Source organism: Saccoglossus kowalevskii, chromosome 4 (genome assembly GCF_978046115.1).
Source record: "Saccoglossus kowalevskii chromosome 4, keSacKowa6.1, whole genome shotgun sequence".
In the NCBI taxonomy this organism is placed as follows: domain Eukaryota; kingdom Metazoa; phylum Hemichordata; class Enteropneusta; family Harrimaniidae; genus Saccoglossus; species Saccoglossus kowalevskii.
This window is the reverse complement of record NC_140644.1, coordinates 26,492,936-26,511,152: the sequence shown is the minus strand read 5'-3', so window position 1 is coordinate 26,511,152 and position 18,217 is coordinate 26,492,936. Positions and strand designations below refer to the sequence as shown.

At 33.3% G+C, this 18,217-nt stretch overlaps 1 protein-coding gene across 3 annotated transcripts in view; it reads right to left on the bottom strand.

Annotated features, from left to right (window-relative positions):
- Positions 1-631: 631 nt before the first annotated feature.
- Positions 632-18,217, bottom strand: part of LOC100367621 (von Willebrand factor A domain-containing protein 3B-like) — a 40,730-nt gene continuing 23,144 nt past the window's right edge. For 2 of the 3 annotated variants that reach the window (XM_078010492.2, XM_085498026.1), the window contains 19 exons: positions 17,243-17,371; positions 17,055-17,127; positions 16,773-16,929; positions 16,270-16,442; positions 15,447-15,819; positions 14,267-14,287; positions 12,508-12,646; positions 9,918-10,042; positions 9,067-9,201; positions 8,132-8,229; positions 7,156-7,394; positions 6,592-6,893; positions 5,266-5,436; positions 4,873-4,936; positions 4,624-4,692; positions 4,179-4,300; positions 2,818-3,076; positions 2,230-2,464; positions 632-1,857 (listed from right to left, as the gene is read on the bottom strand). In XM_078010492.2, the coding sequence (XP_077866618.1) occupies positions 1,734-1,857; positions 2,230-2,464; positions 2,818-3,076; positions 4,179-4,300; positions 4,624-4,692; positions 4,873-4,936; positions 5,266-5,436; positions 6,592-6,893; positions 7,156-7,394; positions 8,132-8,229; positions 9,067-9,201; positions 9,918-10,042; positions 12,508-12,646; positions 14,267-14,287; positions 15,447-15,819; positions 16,270-16,442; positions 16,773-16,929; positions 17,055-17,127; positions 17,243-17,371 (3,008 nt within the window). In that variant the 3' untranslated portion in view covers positions 632-1,733. The remainder of the gene's footprint in view (positions 1,858-2,229; positions 2,465-2,817; positions 3,077-4,178; positions 4,301-4,623; positions 4,693-4,872; positions 4,937-5,265; positions 5,437-6,591; positions 6,894-7,155; positions 7,395-8,131; positions 8,230-9,066; positions 9,202-9,917; positions 10,043-12,507; positions 12,647-14,266; positions 14,288-15,446; positions 15,820-16,269; positions 16,443-16,772; positions 16,930-17,054; positions 17,128-17,242; positions 17,372-18,217) is intronic. The other variant, XM_085498025.1, reaches the window with a different exon arrangement.

Here is an 18,217-nt window from a genome sequence, read left to right as displayed (position 1 = left end):
AAAAATGACAAAAATATTCACCAAAATTAGAGAATTGAAGATATGATCATGAAATTAACAATTCTGAGAGAGGTCTACCCAAGGTACATATACACCAAGTATCAAACCATTCAGGCTTGTAGTTTTCAAGAAGAAGTCGAAAAAGTAAAACGTTGACACGGACGACGACGGAAAATCACTCATACCGGTATGATAAGCTCCGCTCGACAAAGTCGACAGCGGAGCTAAAAAAGGAGGGGATATCTTGTACTACCAGGGTAGTCTTAATGGAAAATACTTCACATGTTGATTTTGGAATCTAGCTAAATTTTTGTTTGTTGAACAAAGAATCTAGTGTATGATTCAGTAACTTGATGACACCTTAAGATGCTAAAAACTCAATCACTCCAGAACTGCTTGGTGATGTTTGGTGATTGGCAAAGCAGATATCTTGCAAATACTAGTACTGTTTATTATCACTTAACATGGCTTTGAACTCAATTTTACAGTCAATATGACTTTATGTGATACATTTGTTTATGATGTAAACCCACAGATGTTTTCTAGCTTGCATATTATGGTACACTTGCGGTATCCATGGCAATGCATTTATTTTTGAAAAAATCTGCAGAAACAAGTATAGTTGCAAGTGTTTACATGTTTAAGTAGGTCATAACAATTTATTTACTCTGATAAAGAAAGTAACATTTCAAAAGCAATTATGCCAAGAAACATGATTTTATATGTAAATGTCACAAATACAAATAATTGCCTTTTAATATTTACATTGACACATGAACTATTTGAGCTTTTTCCATGAATAACAGTTACTAGCAATCTAGGAAGTATAAGTGTGCATGTCAGTACTTTTACTGTATTGACTCAACTCTGCGATTAATTGTTCATAATTTTTGGAATTCTATACTAATTGCAATCAAATTTATATACAAGAATAATTTGGGTGATAATCTGACGTTCGTGATTTGCACATCATTCTCAAATTTAAGGTTTGGTAAGCGTGGATACACATGTTACTCTAGTGTGCAGGAAGTCAAAATAATAATCTAAAACCATGTGTTTGCAGGTGGGTATTGCATGTTATAACATATATATTAAGAATGCATACAATTATCATATTCTTAGTTTATTTCATGATTCTAAAGATGAAGTTTGGGCTGGAGGCAAAGCAACAGGGTCATCAATGTTTTTTTTAAATTTTCTCCACTGCTCAATCTTTTGCATTTTTTCATTCATTATACGTCTGAACTTGCATAATACTTGCCATTACACGAATCGATCAGATTAGAGTATCATGAGGTGGTTGATATATCAACTTATCTAATCCCAAAGAATCCCTATTTTCAAAATTTGCCACTAAAAAATACAACTTTACACCCATTGCAAATGGTGACAAATAAAAAAGCATCCCACCTCCAAATTTAATAAAAATAAGTTTTTCTTCTGTGAAATAATGATTTTCATAATTGGAAGTTTCAACAACCCAAGGCTTGAAAAGTGATATGATTGCTAACAGATATATAAAAATAAATTGCAAGACTTTAGTGTAAAGAGGGACTTCATTTTCAACAGAAATGTTTGCACTTTTTAAAAAATTATCATTTATAATATCATTCCTGATATTAAAAAAAAAAACACTATACATCTATTCAAAAAAATTTCAACAAATATATTTAGAAATTACATCTATCTTAGAACAATAAAAGTTTGTTTTTTATTTCTTTAAAAATATCTCATTAACGGCTGGAATCAGTCGACCCTTCTGAGGAGTAGTCTTGTCGGTGCTGATAGAAAGATACGGCACTATCGTAATAGTCTTGTGAAAGCCAGAAACATTGCTTCGGGTCCACGTGACTGGAACTGTGAAATGAAAAAAATTGTCAGATAAATGTTGCATCACTGAAAAGATGGTAAATAAATTCATGTCAACTCTTACTTCCAGCAATATAATGCAAACTTAGTTGTAATAATCATTGGATAGAGAGCTCATTGGTCCTTATTTAAATATTGTGTAGAAATTAAGTCTCAGAATGGAAAATAGTTTCCTCCTGTTGGTGGTTGGATTGTAACCTTTTGACGAGGTGTTCCAACCAAGCCAGTAATAATGTATTGAATGTTATACTGACACAATATTTCTCTATATGCTATAACTAGAATGCTCCCAGGACAAAACAAGTCTTTAGGCTTGTATTCACTAGTAAATTATTTATGCACTCAATGTGTTTTGCATACCTTCTTCCATCACAGAATTTCACCACCAGCTCATTGCCGTTGACACTAGTGATAACACCTGGCAGATAGACCAGACTCTGACTGTTGATAATTGCTAGTACTTTGTCTCCCAGTGCCAGACGATGACGTTTGGTGAATGCACCAAATATACACGATGAGTTCTGAATCTGCAGGGAACCATCTGCCCATTCCACGATGTACTGTCTACCATTACCAACTCTCTCTTTTACCTGACCTGTGGATATTCAGAAAAATAATAAGGAAATTATAAAAATTGAAGATACAATGAGTTGTGTCACTGCACGCCTCTCTGACATTTTTAGTATTGTTAAATCTGTGTGTGCTTTACATTATAATAAAGTTGTTGTAAACAATAAATCCTCAATAAGTAGAAATGTCTTGTTTTACATATGTGAACAATGCTTCGAATAAACACCCCTTCTGACTAAAGTCTGTGCATTCAAACATTTGACAAATAGGTGTGGTACATTGAATGATAACAAGATTCACATAACATGAATCATAACTCAACAATATCACAACTTTGAAATTGTTTGGACCAACAGTCATCTGCTTTGTATCACTTACCTAGGTAGTACTTCCCATCAGTATCATTTCTAGCAACCACTGCTTGGCCCACCCAGCTGTCTTCACATTGTAAGATGAATCTGACATCATCCTCAAACTTGTCTGCAGTTGTCTTGTACACTTCCTCCCTGGGTACCTTTGCTTCCTCACCATCATAGTAACGAATGTGTGTCCATAGATCTGGGTAAATGTTTAAGACTACACCAGGGGAGTAACTGAAGGAATAGCTTGGATGCAGGGCTATGACAGGATCATTTGGCTGGTAAAAAGACACACAAAAGAATATTTTTAGTTTTATTGCTATAAATAATCACATAAACGAATGATGGCTTAAGTTTATCTATATTACTTTACTGAGAATAATTCATTATTAGATCAGTTATGAAACTTTGTCTGATCCAAAATGAACTGATATGCTCCAGAAAAAAATGATACAACCCAAAATGAATTGATATGCCCCAGAATAAACTGATATGCTTTTAAATTAGAATAAACTGGTACAATCCAGAATGAACTGATACAGTATGCACAGAATGAACTGATACAAGCCATGCTTGGCACAGTCCCTGTTAGTTATCAAATTTAAAGCGCGGTAGTCGTCGCGCTGCGCATGTGCGAGATATATGGGTCTCATATAAACAAAGATGGCGACTTTGACTTTTGCGCAGATCAATGAGTATGAACTGAGACGTTTCAAAGCTTTAATTAGGCATTCAGTTATCTTGTATCTGATTGCCAAACAAGTACTTGTCTATATTGAAAGATATTCTCTGAAACAGAATTAATTAAAACAAATCGGCACAGAAGTCAATTCATTTTCGAACTGCATCTGAACAGGGACTAAAAACCATAATGAATCTATATTTTCCACAATAAACTGATACATGCCCCTAAATGAAGTGACACAACCCAGAACTGGTATGAATTAGAATTAACAGGCATGGCCCATGTATGAAACAGGTAATGAATGCAAAATACATTTTTTTCAGCTGAAATTAATTTTTGCTGAAATGACATTTTGAGTTTTTTGTAAGGAGTTTATTTTCACTGATATTTGATGAGTTGAATATGAAATATAGAAAAAAGGTATATTCACTGAATCACCCCTTGTGCAAAAATAAAATATGACCCAGAATGAACTGATCATGTCAGAGTGAATCACATCATAGATCATTATAGATTGCATGATAAAAATATGTCATAGACTACACTGGAAGAACAACCTGCACAGAAAGAGTTATTTGTTGTGAACTCACCTGGACCTCAAATTACTTAGATTTTAAAAACATCGACAATTTAATTATACACTGTAATGTATCAGTGTATTTGTTTACATTAATTTACTAAAAAATATTGTTTACCTTTATTATATTATCTGAATCGTCGCCATCTGTGAATATATCATTTCTCTGTATCTGTTCTAGATCACCAACACTATCAGAAATGAGATATGTATTCTCATCCACAATAGAAGCAACAGTGCCTGTAGTGATAATAAAGAAACATAGTCATTGGACAAACTGAGTCACATGATGCGAAGCTAATTTATTAAACTCTTCATGATTGGCTAGCTTGCATATTTATAAACCACATAATAGTTTGCAAGATTTTCAGTCACATGTGCAATGTTGTAAACAAGAGTGGATTTTTTGAATGTGTAAAAACCTCAGTTTAAAAAATGATTTTTTTTTGGGGGGGGGGGGGGGGGGGGGGCTTCTGACTAATGCTAAGCCCTTAACCCAATACTGTAGCTAATTTGCATAATATGCAAATCAGCAATTTAGACATGATGATATGGGGTCATACCTCTATAGTACCATCCGTCATCAGACCATCTGGCTAAAACTTCTTCCCCTTCTTTTAATTTTCTTGATGCTGTGAGAAAAAAAAGAAGAAAATAAATAAATATCCAGATTTATCTTTGATATGTTCATCCCAAGATAATCTTATTATTTTGATCCATGTCTGTCAATCAAATCAAATCACAAACACATGAAAAAAATCCTATGTTTACTTCAAATGAAGCGAATTACGTATTTTTATATTAGTACATACCCCTTGGTGTTGATTTTGGTGATACTTCTCTTCGCTCACCGTCTGTCTCATCTCGTCTAACAAACTGTGAAAAAGTATTAAACAATTTGATAATGACTTAATGGATGTGTTATATTACACATAGTATAGGGATGGTTGTATCGAGGAAATACGTTTTTTTGATAATTGATCAGTTGCTGATTGATTGAATAGACAATAGGGTAGGCATATGATTTCTAGTGTAAACGCACATCGATATATATCTTGTATTTCACTTTCAAATGTCACTTCTGTTCACAGTGTAGTTCATCTCTGTTGCTCTGAGCACATATAATCTCAGACCATATATAGGAATCAAACACGGTTTATACATCTGTGTCTTAATTTATCAACAGCTTTTGGTTGTTAACTTACCGTTGATTCTCTCATCTGCTGTTCTTGTTTCTCAATCAACTCTCTTTGCTGCCGTTGTAATTTCTCCTGTTCATTCAGCAGAGCTGCTTGTGTATTCTGTAACTCTCCAATCTTAGCATCATACAGTTGCCTGGCAGCATCAACCAAGTTTTCTTGTTGAATCCGTAAATCCTTTCAAGTAAAAAAAACACACATTTATGTCCATATTCATGAATAAATTAACTAAGCTTTGAGACTTTGATTGATACCATAGTGTGTTTCTTATACTTTGCCAAATATATGATTATTTTTATTTATTTATATTCTGTATTTATTGTTTGTATCCATGACTTGAGGTCAACAAACAATAGTAGGATAAATATTCCTCTTTTTTGTGCCAGATGATAGTTCGGGAGTCTGGACATTGAATGTCACTGTTGTCTCTTCTGAATTTTTAGGTGCAAATTTGGGGGAGTACTGACATATAGTGCATAGAAATTCTATTTCAGTTTGGGACAATGTGACAGGGCTGTGTGACCCACTATGTCTGTGGCACACTCACCCAGGGGTACAGATCAACCCTTTTTGGTGTTCAACCAATGGTATTTTTAAAATTGGAGGACAGATTTCACCAATGTTCTAATCGGACAGAATTGCAGTACGTGCTCGTCTGTGTCTCCCACTTGCAGCACTAACCAACTCATATTTTTTTTTGGGGGGGGGGGGTTAAACAAAAATGTCATGTTCAAATTTACTCAGAAAAACACACATGTACTATCTTCTTGTCAGTTCATTTTCTCTGCAAAATCTGGTAATCAATTAAGTTTGTCAGCTGTATAGTTCTAGCTGACCCTTTTCATAACAATCTACAATGTCTTCTCAACAATCTTTTAAAAGCTGTTTTAAATGTGTTCCTGTCTTTTTTGGGGGTTGCCTGTCCATTGTTGTTTTGACCCTCAACAATTTCCTGGTGAGTTACACACGCACAAAGATCACGTCTGTGGGTAATGTGGGAATCAGGAATTATTCAAACTCCTGGAATGACGCTAAACTTGCTTCATTCTCAGTGGAAATTTTAATTTTACAGTGTTAATTTGAAAAATAATACAGTGTCCATAATGACTATTGTGTTCACTATATTCAATTATAAAGACCCTCTAGGTTAATGCTCTTGAATTCTAATGTACCATGAATTCAGAAACACTTACTTTCCATATTCAGGCAACATCCAATAAAAAAATTACCTTCAACATATTTCATGTTAAATGTGCATAATAATGCAACTACACCATGCACTAAATATACTATAAACCACACAATATGTATATTAAAAATAGATATAAGTACCTCTTGTGCCTTCAATTGTGATTCTTGCTGTTCTTCCAACTTTCTCTGCAATTCCTCTAACTTTTTGTGATGTTCAGACAAGAATACTTCATCTCTATGAGGACTTTTAGACCTGTCTCTCTTTGGAGGTGATCGGGATCGGGAGGGTGATTGGGATCGGGATCGAGAGGGGGATTTGGATCGGGATCGAGAGGGAGACTTAGATCTTGATCTCGATCTTGAACTTGATTTCCTAAAACTACGTGGTGTTGGTGTCGGTGCTTGAGCTCCTCCCCTTGAGTCTGGAGATCTAGACCTACTTCCTACAAGTACATATTTACAAGACATAAGAAATGATGAAAAAGGAGGGGATACATTATCAACACCGCTTTAAGGTCAAATAAAACACATTTGTAAAGATCAAATAAACACATTTGAAACGTTGCAACCAGGAATATGTATTTTAAGCAGTATAGAATGGTTTGTTACTCTACTCAACAAACACAGGTTCCAATAGAATATTTCCAGATTAACATATTTTAGAAACTGCCTGAGCATGAATAGATTTGCATATAATTAACTTACGGCTAGTGGAACGGCTTCGACTTCGACTCCGACTTCGACTATGACTTCCACCACTTTTGCTCCTACTCCGACTTCTTTCTGAGCTTGAATACCGACCTGTTACCTTCGCGATTTCATCTTCATCTTTGTCACTATCTTCATCTCTTCTTCGTCTTCTGTGTTTATGACGATGTTTTCTGTGTCTACGGTGATGTTTTCTTCCACGTCTGTTCTCATCATAAGAAGCTGTGATAATTTCTCTGTCAATAAAAAAAGTTTACTTTCAACATGAATTCCTTATATGCTCATTCAGTATTGCTCTACAATAGAACGACACAATTGTTTTACGCACATGTGCATTGACTGGTTAGCAAGATGCAGTTGTTCATACTGAAGATAAAATAATGGTACTGTTCGCTGCTATTTTTATGAAATATACATGTGTGACCCAGTTAATAAATCAACTCCCAGCTAGCCGGCAGAACGTATGCAAATGAGGTTTTAATTAGTTTTTATCTTGAATTTAACGGTCGTTACGCAAAAGCCGACTCAACGAAAAAGTGAATTTCAGATCACAATAACTGTATTAATACTTTTCAATCCAATGCAATCCTTATTCCGGTATTGAATATTGAGATCACATGAAACTTTATTCTGACATTTAGGGGGTCTTTGAAAGAGAATGTTTTTTTCTAGTCAAATTGTCGGTACCCTATTCTGCAGATTCTTTCTTTGTTAAAATTGGAACAATAGAGATAAGTTTTCATCACTTTCAATCTTAATCAAAACTTCCGAAAAAATATTAAAAAAAATGGAAAACTGTTATTTAGGTGACAAAAGTGTACTTGTTGTTCAAGGACTTATAAGATAAAACCCATGTTTTGATAAACTGGTAATGTTCTCAGAATCATTAGTCAGTATTTCCCCTGGTCTAACAATCAAGGTGACTGAAACACTACTTACTGAGTGGAGGTACGGAAGATATATACAGTCTTACCTTTGATATTGTTCTTTCTTTAATTCTAAAATGAAACGAAGTGCAAAACTGAACCTTGACTTTGTAATCTTCAAGAGTTCACTGCGAAGAGCCGTGCACTATGTATAAATAACAAACATGATATTAATATGACTGACACCTTTGTTCAATAAAATCAATTTGGCATATTTGTGTCACAAAATCCATCATTTATTTCAAATTTGTTCATCACAAGTTGTGTGAAAAGCAGAATAATTTATTTGATCTATAGAAGTAAATGCATTTGGATAAATTGAGACTGTGGAAATGTTAACATATTATTTTCTACATAGTATACTTTTAATAGTCTGAGGTGACTGCACGAGTTTCAGTCCTGCAACTCAATTCTTTGAGTAAGTTCTACAAAATAAAATTGTTTCCATTTAAATAATATTACCAATTACACATTCCTGTTTTTTAGAATAGAAATGTTGACACATTTAAATGCTCTACATAGTACAATAGCTTTACTAGAAACCCACACTGAAGGCCACTCATGTGACCACGTCTGAGTTCACTGTAACAAAGGTATGTATTCTGTACATTCTCCAATTCATTTATGATAATAGACTTCCTCACAGTCTAGTGAACCACTTCAGCACTATACAGATACAATCAATTGTTGAAACTAACAAAATTCTATACCATGGGAATGAAAACAGAAAATGAATCTAGACTGCAAATTCTTTTTAATTTAAATTTAATCAAGTAATGGTCTAGATAAATAAGATGAGGTATCTAGTGCATGTTTCTATGGCTGTTGAATAGTCAAAAATATATATGGTACCCAAAGTACTGTCTTCACAAATTGTACAAAACGTCTCTATCCAGAACACAGTTTGCTAAGTTTCCATGGTGTCAACATTGTATTAAAGTTACCATAAATACAAGGGTCAATCCAAAATCGTAAATTGTACCTTTCTATTATTGTATTTTAAGACTGTGAAATATTTAGCCTGTCTGTTTCTATCCTCCGGTGTGTGTTGTACAATAGCAGGCACCCAGCATTCTATGTCATCATCAGTAGTCTTTACTAAAACATAATCACCAACCTGTAGAGAAAGAGTCAATATTAACATTGATGGGATATTGTATATAATCATGGTGTTTCCATTTGAACAACTGAAAATACAATACTTATATTTTCTTCTATAGTGTCGTAAAATGGATTTAGTATATCATATTGAAATCAAAATCATTTTGGGTGTACTTTTTAAAATTTCAATTTACAGGTATCATTACTATTAAAATACATATATTGCAAAACTGAAATATTCATAGCCTGATTTGTTAAAAAGATTTATGTAAATGTCAAACCAAAGACACTAAAAAATATCAAAAGGAATAAAGAATTTTCTATATGACGATTCTTGGTACATCACGTTCTATTACATTGTCAGGGTCTGGGTGCATGCACTAAGTTTACTTCTGCCATGTTACACTTTTTCCAGTAGATTATGTAACCAAATTTTTAAAATGCACTGTATCTACCGGTAATGTGTTTATGATAGAATAGTTTAGGTATGGCTGTTTACTGTGGTGTAGATATGTTTTTGTTTGAAAATCCACCAATAATGATATCGTATTATTGTTTAATACATGTATCAGGTCACAATGTAATTGTCCTGCTGACTGTTGATTCTAAGCTGTTTTTGTAACTTGTTTTGGAAAACATGATGTATCAAATTCAGTTCAATTCTACTAGTTTATTTTCTACTAAGTTTGTTTTGGTTTTGAGGTTCTTTGGTTGAACATTGAAGTGACTTACCCGAAGTCCTGGACATGGTTGAGCGCCACCAATTGGTATAACAAACCTTGAGGGGATTATCTCCACGGCTAAATCTCGGAAACTCACTTCAACATGTCTAGCATCGGGACATTGTGTCACAATTCCTGTGTTTTAGAAGTCAGTGCGTATCATAAGAAAATAATCAACTACAATTTATATACCATATTTATTCTATTAGTAGCACATACACTTATGCAAATGACAGCCGTGTGTCTATGCCAAAAGAAGTATTATTTGAATGATTGAGTACTGTAAAAAGGTTAATTATTTACTCAGTTTTAATTTTGCTTATTTCACTGACTGGAAAATGCGCTAAATTAAAACCAAGTGAATATGTAAAATTTAGCATAAAACACATTATCTAAATGATAAAACCGTGAATTTAAGACCTACTGAATTATGCCTGAAATGGTTAATCAGCGAAATTTAAACCCAGTGAAAATCTATCATTTTACAGTATACAATTAATGCAATGTGCTTTTATTGGAACAAAAACGGTATAATATTAATATTAGAGCAAATAACAAAATATTTGATAAATGCAGCAAGGATCTCAAACAATATGACATGGCATAACATACTGTCCTTGATAGGAGGCACACTCACCATTAGACCAAATGCAATGACACCCAGACATGTGTTCACAAAGACTACCTTATTTGCTTTAGTGTCTCTCCAATAAATTGTAAGTACCAAATAAGTACCAAATAAGTACCAAATAAATTGTAAGGTACACCAAATTTACATTGATTTAACGAAATCATTTTCTGATACAGCAAATATGATGAAATATGGAATACACTTGTTACGGTAATACCAGTGACTACTGTAAAAGGGTTAATTATTCACTGAGTTTTAATTTTGTTTATTTCACTGGAATATCCTCAGTCATGCCTGTAACCATACCATACATGTTTGGAGTACAGGGATTACTTTATATGTAATCGACTAATAAAACCGATGATTTCCCACATCAAAGAAATTTTCTCATCATTGGAATTTGTCTTAAAACAAATGATTTTCACTTGTGAAGTTGAGGAGATACATGCAAATGGTAGAACCTGTTTTTTTTTTCAGTCAGATGCTTAATGATTTGTTCGTTCAAAACACCATAGGTCAAAGTGTTGCAGAGATAAGGGCCTTTGTGCTTCTTGATTGACAGGACATAACTGTCACAGCTCCTGTCACTGAATAACAATTATATGGCCTTGGATATTGTAAAAAACTAGAAGGTTATACTACAAAATACAGACTTATGTCTAGTCTGTGTAACAACTATGAACAAAATGTGTCAAAGCATGTCTGAGAAATGGCTTGGAGACATAACAATAAAACCAACAAGACTGTCAGTTGGTTATTTTGAATCGAATCACAAAACAGAAATCCCTGATTCTCAGACTACATTCAATGGTATCTACCGGTAATAACGGTTGAAAACACTTTGGGGAATGGATGTGAGTGGGAATGGAAATCGGGGTTAAAAATGACACGTCATTAGAAGGGAAAAAAATGAATTTATTGCATTTGTGACTTGACATCAGTTAAAATGTATTTCATGAATTAGTTGAAAAATGTAATAATTAATAATATTATTAATTACAATTAGTCATGGTGTATCAAATACTGAATTGATTACTTATCAGATAAGATATGATGATACAGTGCCAACTTGTTAACCTGTTGAATGTCACAAGTTTTGATTCAACATGCATGTTTATATGCATCTATAATTTTGAAACAAATGGACATACTTCCAACAAGCTATGATTCTTTATCAAAATTTTGAAAAAAATATGGAAAACAAATATACAGGTTTATTTTGTGAAAAGTGATATTGACATTCTATAGGTTATTTCAATATTGACACACTCTTACATACGTGTATATGCAGTCAATGAATAGAATGAGGAAGAATTTATCTGTACAACGATATTAATAAAAATCACAATGCATGCTAATATTGAATTAATAACTAGGTATAGGAAAAATATACATGAAATATAATGTTACAAAAACTAGGATTGTTTTGTGTTTTAATTGTAAGTGAGGCATATTTAATGATGCGCAGTTGGAACATTACTACAAAAATGACATTTTATGTGTGTACAACCATATAAGGAGATCATAGCACCTTATATGGGCGAAAATGTTAATAATCTTCACATTTGCATATACATACGGTAGGAAATATTTTGTAAATTTATATTCTCCATACATGTAGTACTTTCAGAATGAAATCAATGACATCAAGACAAACTAACATCATGGTTTGCATAGTGTTGCAACTGATTGCATATATTGTTAGTACTGTAAAATACTTTATTTTCACTTGGAATGAATTTTTGCTATTTTCGCTGAAAGAGTGATTCGGTGAAAATAAAATCTAGGAAATATACATTTTTTCCTATATTTTACATCAGTGAAAATGAATTCCATACAAAATACCCAAAAGGTCTTTTCACCGAAAATTAATTCTAGTGAAAATAAATTATTTCACAGTAAGGAGGGAATAATATTTCACATGTATTTCACACATGTGTTAGTATGTGATTGAATGTACATTCTTTACCTGGATAATAGAGACCATCGGATTCACTTCGACCGACAACACTCATGCCTTTCCTCTTATCTAATATTTTCTGTATTCTTTTCCTGGATGTGGGAGGCTTCTTACTAGAGCTGGTCTCTGATATCGAGCTGCCCAAGCCCTACAGTAAAAGATATAGAAATTTTGCTGTTTTTAGATTTATTGTCAGTTGAAAATTTTGTTTGGGACATACAATAGGTGCGATATCACGAGACCAGTCTAGGAAACCCTAACGCATGCATGGACGAATTGAAATTTTTACTGGGAATGAAAAAGCAACCCAACCAGCAGTATTGCAATATAGCTCACTGTTTTGCTAACAAAGTAGCAATATATATCAGCTTACCATTAAAAACAGTTACACTTCAACTATCATTATTGCTATTTGGTTTGCAAAGCTATATTACAGTACTGATGGTTTGGTTGCTTTTTTCATTCACAGTAACTATCTCAATCATACAATACAAGACAAATGATAGACTTAAACATTTGAACTTTCATCCACTTAACCAATCACCTGCTAAAAGTATCCGCGGATAATAAAAAAAATGAATAGGAGATAAAAATGGCGTCAGTAGGTGATTTCTTAGTGGAAGTATGGATAAGCATGCTTAAAGCGGGGGTGTCGTCACCTGCGCATGCGTCAAATGGCCATAGCATGTCATTGTTTACAAACAAGCGTCTACCCATGAGCCTTTGCATGTTTAGCGTGTGTTGTTACCATCGCTTGGGACTCAATTCCCGTGCGTGCGCAGGTGACGACCCTCCTACTTTGAATAATAAAATAAATTGCTGTTTTGACTGCTAACATCGTAGTATTCATTTGATGCACAAATTAAGATGCTAATATGCAATCCTCAAGATATACTTATTAGTGTTTTCATCCCAGACACTGCTATGTTTGCAGCCAAAACAACACTTTTACGATTATCAGTTGTTTGTGTGATGTTAGATGCATGAATGCATACAAGCAGAAGTATAAGGATTGAAATTCAGCAATAAAGTAAAAATAAATTTCTCACTTCTTCAATTTCTTCAAACCATAGACACCATTAAAAACAAAATGCACAATTACGGCACACATCAAATGAGAGACATTCTGTTGAATCATTAGGCCAAATAAAAACAATGTTTTGGTTTCTGTAATATGCTTTTCAAAAGGTAGGGAAATTTTTTTTTTTTTGATTTTTCTATAAATTTTGTATAAATGATTACCATAAATCATGTTTAAAGTTGTTTAAACTACACAGTTTTACAAGTTTTGAATTTTTTGTAAAATCTCATTCAAAAGCCTGGCACAATTTTGTTACGTTTGCTCAAATATAACTAAAAAAACATTTAGGGTTGGGCAGTAAAAACAGGGTAGGTTGGGTTAGCCCAGTTTCTTTAATGTTCACAGTCATCAAAAATCTAAATTCTTGTTCAAAACTGAAAATATTATCGAGTTGAAATTATTTTCATGAAATTACTGGATTCAACAATATATCATGAATCGTTCTGTTCGCACATCAAGTTTGTTTGTCAAATTAAACTGAATAAACAAAAGAAATTCCCACAGTTGTGCATCCCTGTTTATTTCAGGGTTACGGTCAAACCAGGCCCAATACTTCTGCTTGTGTGTTATTTGAAATAAGTACATATGGTTGTATTCTGGTAAAAAAAAAAACTACAATTGTTACAAACAGAAACAAAATACACTTATTGCCAAAATTCTTCAAAATCTGATTATACAGTTTCATACCTTCATCTTACTACGTTTTTTCTTATTTCAAAAAAAAGAGAAAAATTTGAAATTCAGGTTAGTGTTATATTAAAAAGCAAACTAACTATTACTTTTTGTTCTGCTTCTCCTCGCTAATACAAGGCTTGTAAAAACTGTTTTATTATTTTTTTTTCTAAGATACGTGATTCAGTTAGTATCTTTATGTTTTGATTAATAAGCAGGTTGTATGACCAGCAAACTAGGGCCTCTGAATAAGTACCATTTTGATTGGATAAAACTGACAATGTGATTAGCACCCTTAAGAGAATGGAAACTATTCAGCATTTTGATTGGATGACATTTGGCACATTAAAGGTCATTTGCATAGAGGAGTCAAGCAGAACACTAAGCATCATGAATCAGTAAACCAGTAAACAGCAAAGACTATTTTTTAAAAAATTCTTTCTAAAATGTACATGCAAAGCCACAGAGTAATTACTATTCTCTTTAAAAAAAATCCAAGCAAAAAAAAAAATATCTAGTATAATAAAAGCAACTATTTGCATGCACAGTTGCACCCTGTATAAAATGATTGCACTTGTAGCATTACTTTGCAGAGAAACTCAAAACAAACCAGACTTTCATCTACCGGGGAAAGCATACCCTCAATACTTACCCTAAAAATTAAATCTTAGTTATCAAATGGAATACTGATACACAATTGAAAATATTGCATGAAATACCTATGTATTCCCCCTTCCCTAATTTGACTGAAGCCATTTTGTAATTGACTAATTAGAACTCATTAAGCAGCAACTTTCATGAAAACAATATTATTTAATACTCTGCATAACATAGGTGGGCTTTAAAAATATTATCAACTGGCAAATTTTGCAAAGCGCTTATTTTAGCAAATCTGAATTCTTAGAATTGATTTTATTCATACATCTTCACACTTCCTAAATTTTAATTACTTCCTTCATTCATATCCTAAACAGTTATCATTGAAAAATGATTCCACTCCGTACTTGCCTGTATCTTCAGAAACATTAGAGCTATATACAAATCATGCATACATGATTTACCTGCTTTATTATCATTGAGTCACTTTTTAAAACTTAACTCAATATGATTTTCTTAAATCCTAAATTCCTATTATGATATATACATGTAAATTTTGTGAAAACTACAATCTATCACCATTTCGTTAATAGGCTACCTCATATTCTCTCGCTGTTGACTTTTCATCAAAGACGTCATCCCCATCGTCTCCGTCATCAATTATATCATCTTCAATGTCATCGTAATAATCATCATTCTGAGTATAACGTTTCTTGATCTTCTTTCGTCTTATTTTCTTACCACTCTTCGGTCGATTGTTGTCAGTACCGATGCTTGACAGACTACTTTTACGTTCAGCAGCCCTCCTTAGGTCCTTGCTCTGTTGCAAGTACTTATATGCTTGTTCTATTTCTTCTTGTAGCAATAAGATGTCATCTTCACGTAGTGGCCATCCTAGTCTGTCCAGGGCCTGCATCAGTTCTAGTTTATTGTCCATGAAAGAGACCGGACCACTGTTTTCACTGCCAAATCTAGAACAATAAATAATCACATCAACCTCAGAAACGGCTTCCAAATGCTAAAAGCATTGGTGGCAATGTTCAAAGATTTTTTTATATGATTAAATATGCAAATTATCTCATCGATTTAAACAAATTAGATCTTGCAGTTGTACCACATTATCTGATTGCATTTCACTTGAACTTGATGACTTGTTATTGGTAACTTTAAAATATTGAAATAGGAAATGACTGAATTAATATATCACAAACCAGGCATTTTACGAAATGGCTTCAAGAACTCATGGAGTACTGCCATTAAGTATGGAATAAAATTGGTGTGGTCTCAAAACATGGTAATGTAAATAAAGCCAATTGTTTGGATTTGAATCTACAAAAGGGCAGAAAAAACTAGAAACTGCTGATTTGCTAAAAATACCTTCACTAAAAGTACAGAAATGATGGCAGATATAAAACACCTACTTGTCTCTTTCTTCATCTGTCAAGGCCTTCCATACAATCATATCTAATCTCTTGTTGTAATCATTGATGGCGTCCTGTAATCTTTCTTCATAACCAACTAGATTGACGCCGTGAGGGTTGATTAATTTCACTTCCTTTCTATTAGATCCAGTAGTATGGGCTAGAGGTAATACCTACAAACATTAAATAGTAGTTTAGTTATCACACACATGGTTACAATTCTGTATTTGTTATTTTAGAAATGCATCAGTAATGCATATAGAAGCACGGATGTTCCACAAATTGTATATATTGTACGCTGGATCATTGAAAATATGAATTATTCTGACAATAGATACAACTTGATCTTTCAGGTAACCCACATGCGCTACTACCGGTATATTCAGCTAAAACAGGATCATTTTTGTTCTCGCAGTGATGCAACTTGAATGCCTTTCTGTATTGAGTGCTCGAAAATAACAGCAGCACCTCACTTCTAAGGTTAGTGGTTGCACTGAACTTACCTCGTCAAACACTTTTGACAGCACGTACTTATCAAGTATTGGTACATATTTGGCACGATGTGGAATAGCGGTAGGTGACAAAGCATCCATGATTGTCAGTTTACGAGCTCTTAAACCGTAAATCTTCAACCACCTCCTTGAGGTCATCTCATACGGACTGAAATCAAACATACAATATAATACAATACAAACATGTGAAATGCCTTCAAAATACAGTATAGGTGAATTGTGTGGGTGTGATAAGGTTGCACAGAATATCATCCTACAAAGCAAGGAACTTACTCTTTATCTTTGATTCTTAGAGTTCTCTTTTTCTGTTTTTTTATCTTCTCCAGTCGGTCTATTTTTTCAGTTTCTGTTGAGATTAAAAGAATAGGTAAAGGTATAGAGAATAATACTGAAAACTAGCAAACATGAGATATTCAAAATTTTAGAATGATACAGTAAATGTTGGTGCCATGAAATCTTACCTTCCAATGCTTGTTTAAATTTAGACCACTGTTTTTCAAACAATTCCCTGGTTTCCGGCAACATCCATTGCTTGCTGGGATCAAATGAAGTACTACTCATGGTTCTCATCAGACTGGTTTTAGTATGGCCTGAAAGTAAATACAAAAATCACAATCATATAATCTAACTTTGAATGCTACATGCTGGTTACTTGCCATATTTCTTTGACTGTCTGCCAAATATTAAGTCAACAGGCTGTTTTCAGTAAAGTACGGGATCTAGAGATCACATGTGACAAAACTCTGTCAACACGAACTTCCAAACATCAATACTCATAATGACATATACATTGTATCTGTCTGTGCAAAGTCACTCTTCTAGTAGAGTGACTGTGGTCTGTGTTACATGGCAAGGTTTTGTCATGGTACTCGGATCACACAAAAAAGCCAGTTTAAACACATAGGTATTATTTTCAGTTTATGGTTGTTTCAAGTCTTGCATTGTTCAATTTTGAAATATATTATCATTTCTTAATGTAAGTATACCTAGCGACCATTATTATTTGCACTACATTAAAAATGTACTAGTCATATATTATAATTGAATGAAATCTAAATGAATGTTATAATTTTACATGACACACACATGTTCACTGAATATGAAATGGTCAAGCAATAGCATCATGATAATGCCATAGGAGTTTAACATGATCAATTTAATCACTATGGTAACAGTAGTAATAAATCTAAGGTTGCCAAAGTATTTGAACAACAGTACCAGTGCAGGAGAGAAAATGTTTTACTGCAACAGGCAGCACTATTGAATTCCATTTTTTTTTCTCCAATAATTGGTTTATTTGTTTAATTATTCCATAATTATTACAGCATTACGCACTTGTTCACCATACTGGAACGAGCACATTATTTATCACTACATGACATGAATATATTTACATGAATTTATGCAACATTTGAATATATGCCTTTTCACAGAAC